This window comes from Echiichthys vipera (genome assembly GCF_963691815.1).
Source record: "Echiichthys vipera genome assembly, chromosome: 16".
In the NCBI taxonomy this organism is placed as follows: Eukaryota; Metazoa; Chordata; class Actinopteri; order Perciformes; family Trachinidae; genus Echiichthys; species Echiichthys vipera.
The window spans coordinates 29,941,530-29,946,451 of record NC_139841.1 but is presented as its reverse complement, the minus strand read 5'-3'; the positions used below and the strand labels follow the sequence as shown (position 1 = coordinate 29,946,451).

Below are 4,922 nucleotides of genomic sequence, written 5' to 3'. Positions count from 1 at the left end.
GGACAGGAGGACACAAGGACAGGAGGACGCAATGAGGTGGTCGTCGAGGGCACAAGGACGCGAGGACGCGGTCGTCGAGGACGCAAGGGCGCGAGGACGCGAGGACAGGAGGACGCGAGGACGTGGTCGTCGAGGACGCGAGGACGTGGTCATCGAGGACATGAGGACACGAGGACACAAGGACACGAGGACACAAGGACGTGGTCGTCGAGGACACAAGGACGCGAGGGCGCGAGGACAGGAGGACACGAGGACAGGAGGACACGAGGACACAAGGACACAAGGACACGAGGACAGGAGGACACAAGGACACAAGGACACGAGGACAGGAGGACAAGAGGACAGGAGGACGTGGTCGTCGAGGACACGAAGACGCAAGGGCGCGAGGACAGGAGGACACGAGGACACAAGGACAGGAGGACAGGAGGACACGAGGACACAAGGACACGAGGACACGAGGACTCGAGGACACGAGGATACGAGGACACGAGGACACAAGGACACGAGGACACGAGGACACGAGGACGAGTGGAACCAAAGATACTTCACACTGAGAATGACTTTGATTGGTCACAGACGGAGCGACCTCTCAGCCAATGAGCTGCCTGGGAGGTCATGTGACCTGCAAACGGCTAAACACACAGAAACACTGGTGCGATCTTCTGAGGGTCCTCCAACAACCACCTCAGGTGACTGCAGGAGGAGCTGCGTCAGTAAACAGCATGAGATGTGTTGATATGACTTCGCATCAAAGGCAACAAATACACAAAAAGCTTCAGTGCTTCAGGGTCAGTGAACGCCACCGAGGGCGCATCCACCCAGACGTGTGTTCCTCGGTTCCTCGGTTCGTCCTTTAGTCCTGCTGCTCCTGAAACAGTCAGTTGTTTCCATGGAGACGTGTGGAGCGCTCGAGACGGGACCCGCTGACCGAGGAGGATTTGTGTTTTCAGTGGACAGGGGTTCGTTTTAACCGGGGCCCGTGTGCGTGAGGACCCGGCCTCAGCAAACTGCTACATTCTGCATCTAAAGGTTAAAGGCACAAAGTTCTTGGTCGAGTTAGACTCCGGATCTAAAGTCCGTAAAACACGGCACTGAGAAAAAGCAGCAACTGGGAAACACTCTGAATCTGTGGAGATGTTCAGTTCGGGCCGAAGTGACTGACTCTCTGATGAGGTCATTTCAGATGAACGCTCAGGAGAACATCCACTCCTCCTCCTCCTCCTCCTCCTCCTCCTCCACCTCCACCTCCACCTCCACCTCCTCCTCCTCCTCCTCCTCCTCTCCTCCTCCTCTTCCTCTTCCTCTTCCTCTTCCTCCTCCTCCTCCTCCTCCTCCTCCTCCTCCTCCTCCTCCACCTCCTCTTCCTCCTCCTCCTCCTCCTCCTCCTCCTCCTCCTCCTCCTCCTCCTCCTCCTCCTCCTGATCTAATTGATCTGATAGAAACTGGACATGGTGACGTAATCCTCCGCCTCGTTCCCTCCCCCGCTGCGCTCAGGCGTGGGAGCTCCTTGGACCGGGGAAGGACTGGAGGTGCTCTGGAGGCCGTCCTCCCCGTCGGAGGAGCTGAGCAGGGCGGACAGCTCCAGCTCCTCGGTGCTGACGCTGGTGGTGCTCCTGCAGCAGTCGGAGCTCTGGGTGGAGCAGGGAGGACTCGACTGGGCACCGTCAGCGGCCGAAGGCTCCGTCTCCTCACACGGCTGCTCCTCTGTTTGCTCCACCTTCAGAGCACTGAACACCTCAGGTTTGAGGTTCAAAAGGAGGCCCTGAAAACCACACCAGAGGATCAACAACGGGAGCATACCTATGTTCCCCAGGTCCTATGTTCCCCAGGTCCTGTGTTCCCCAGGTCCTATGTTCCCCAGGTCCTGTGTTCCCAGGTCCTATGTTCCCCAGGTCCTATGTTCCCCAGGTCCCATGTTCCCAGGTCCCATGTTCCCCAGGTCCTGTGTTCCCAGGTCCTATGTTCCCAGGGTCCCGTGTTCCCCAGGTCCTATGTTCCCAGGTCCTATGTTCCAGGTCCTATGTCCCCCGGTCCCATGTTCCCCAGGGTCCTTTGTTCCCCAGGTCCTATGTTCCCCAGGTCCTATGTTCCCAGGTCCCATGTTCCCAGGTCCTATGTTCCCAGGTCCTATGTTCCCAGGGTCCTATGTTCCCCAGGTCCTATGTACCAGGTCCTATGTTCCCAGGGTCCTATGTTCCCCAGGTCCTATGTTCCCCGGGTCCTATGTTCCCCAGGTCCTATGTTCCCCAGGTCCTATGTTCCCCAGGTCCTATGTTCCCCAGGTCCTATGTTCCCCGGGTCCTATGTTCCCCAGGTCCTATGTTCCCCAGGTCCTATGTTCCCCAGGTCCTGTGTTCCCCAGGTCCTATGTTCCCCAGGTCCCATGTTCCCCAGGTCCTATGTTCCCCAGGTCCTATGTTCCCCGGGTCCTATGTTCCCCAGGTCCTATGTTCCCCAGGTCCTATGTTCCCCAGGTCCTATGTTCCCAGGTCCTATGTTCCCAGGGTCCTATGTTCCCCAGGTACTATGTTCCCCAGGTCCTATGTTCCCAGGTCCTATGTTCCCCAGGTCCTATGTTCCCCAGGTCCTATGTTCCCCAGGTCCCATGTTCCCCAGGTCCTATGTTCCCAGGTCCTATGTTCCCCAGGTCTTATGTTCCCAGGTCCCATGTTTCCCAGGTCCTATGTTCTCTGGACCCACCCCCCTAACCCTGACCCTAACACTGCCCCCTAACCCTGACCCTAACACTGCCCCCCAACCCTAACCCTAACCCTGACCCTAACACTGCCCCTAACACTGCCCCCTAACCCTGACCCTAACACTGACCCTAACACTGCCCCCCAACCCTAACCCTAACACTGACCCTAACCCTAACACTGCCCCCTAACTCTGACAAAATGCTGAATTAAATCAGATCCCTGATCGAGGACCTTGGGTACCAGGGAACCCAGAGATGACCCCCCAAAGCTACAGGACGCGGTCTCTGGAGTCTCAGAGTCAAACTCACCCTGTGGGGTTTGCAGACCTGCAGCAGCGCGTGTTTGGGGTGAGGGATGCTCGGCCACATCAAAGTCAGTATCCTGGGAAGGAGAGAGAGAAGACTTAACACCTGACACGTGTCGGGATGCACGAGGTCCTGAAAGGAAGCGGAGACGACATACTTGTGTTTCCAGAAGAAGACGACACTCGAAGGCACCACGACCAAAATGACGAGACACAGGACGAGTTTGTGCGTCGCCCGTCGTTCCTCCGTCGGTTTCTGGACTTTTTCTTCTGTTGAGATGAAAAAGAACCGAGTTAAACAAAGTCTTTGTCCTGTGTCTGTCCAGAGAGACGGACCTGTTCTCACCAGCCGGAGTAAAGAAAGTGAACGTGTCGCTCCACTCGCTCCAGGTTCCCTGCAGCCCGTTCACCGGTATCGCCCGCACTTTGACGCGGTACTCGGTGCGTCCCTGCAGGTGCTCCATGTCGATCCTCAGAGTGTCGGACGAGATGTTTTGAGTCTGAGGTCAAACAGGAAAAGACAACAAGAGTCATTCAGGCATTAAACCGTCAGAGAGGCAGAGACAACTGAAGCAGCACAGATCCAAGCGTGTTACCATCGTGCTGCCGGCGCTGCGGACGAGCAGCTGGAACAGCTGGTTGTCCAGGGTCAGGTACTCGTTGTGGTACGGCGTCTGAACCTGAATCTCCATCTGGTTGAAGTCCGGGTTGAAAGTTACGTTCTTCACCTGAGGACGTTCTGGTTTCACTGCAGAGACGCAACAAAACAGCACAGAACACACGTCAAAATGTTAAGAATCCTGATTCCTCGAGCACTTCCTCTGGACAGGAGCTCACGCAGGACACCTCAGCTCCTTCAGGTGCAGATGAGACCAGGAACCCTGCTGGTGCTTCTGTGCAAGGGTCGGGTCCTGATGAGGACCACTGATCTGTGAAAGTCTCACAAGATGGTTTAAGTTAGCTGGTTAAAGCTAGCTTGTTAAAGTTAGCTGGATAAAGTTAGATGGATAAAGTTAGATGGTTAAAGTTAGATGGATAAAGTTAGATGGTTAAAGTTAGATGGATAAAGTTAGATGGATAAAGTTAGATGGATAAAGTTAGATGGTTAAAGTTAGATGGATAAAGTTAGATGGTTAAAGTTAGATGGATAGAGTTAGCTGGATAAAGTTAGATGGATAAAGTTAGATGGATAAAGTTAGATGGATAAAGTTAGATGGTTAAAGTTAGATGGATAAAGTTAGATGGTTAAAGTTAGATGGATAGAGTTAGCTGGATAAAGTTAGATGGATAAAGTTAGATGGATAAAGTTAGCTGGTTAAAGTTAGATGGTTAAAGTTAGATGGATAAAGTTAGATGGATAAAGTTAGATGGATAAAGTTAGATGGTTAAAGTTAGATGGATAGAGTTAGCTGGATAAAGTTAGATGGATAAAGTTAGATGGATAAAGTTAGCTGGTTAAAGTTAGATGGATAGAGTTAGCTGGATAAAGTTAGATGGATAAAGTTAGATGGATAAAGTTAGCTGGTTAAAGTTAGATGGTTAAAGTTAGATGGATAGAGTTAGCTGGATAAAGTTAGATGGATAAAGTTAGATGGATAAAGTTAGCTGGATAAAGTTAGATGGATAAAGTTAGATGGATAAAGTTAGATGGATAAAGTTAGATGGTTAAAGTTAGCTGGTTAAAGTTAGATGGTTAAAGTTAGATGGTTAAAGTTAGATGGATAAAGTTAGATGGATAAAGTTAGCTGGATAAAGTTAGATGGATAAAGTTAGATGGATAAAGCTAGCTGGTTAAAGTTAGCTGGATAAAGTTAGATGGATAAAGTTAGATGGTTAAAGTTAGCTGGATAAAGTTAGATGGTTAAAGTTAGATGGATAAAGTTAGCTGGTTAAAGTAAGTATTATGTTATTGGAGGTTA

General features: G+C 51.6%; 1 protein-coding gene across 1 annotated transcript in view; it reads right to left on the bottom strand.

Moving 5' to 3' along the window:
* Positions 1 to 1,423: 1,423 nt before the first annotated feature.
* The window catches only part of il7r (interleukin 7 receptor), a gene marked incomplete at its 3' end in the record, with an annotated part of 7,590 nt that continues 4,091 nt past the window's right edge, over positions 1,424 to 4,922 (bottom strand). The window contains exons 4-8 of the mRNA XM_083929548.1: positions 3,600 to 3,751; positions 3,350 to 3,503; positions 3,162 to 3,273; positions 3,008 to 3,080; positions 1,424 to 1,762 (exon numbers count right to left, since the gene is read on the bottom strand). Of these exons, the coding sequence (XP_083785674.1) occupies positions 1,424 to 1,762; positions 3,008 to 3,080; positions 3,162 to 3,273; positions 3,350 to 3,503; positions 3,600 to 3,751 (830 nt within the window). The remainder of the gene's footprint in view (positions 1,763 to 3,007; positions 3,081 to 3,161; positions 3,274 to 3,349; positions 3,504 to 3,599; positions 3,752 to 4,922) is intronic.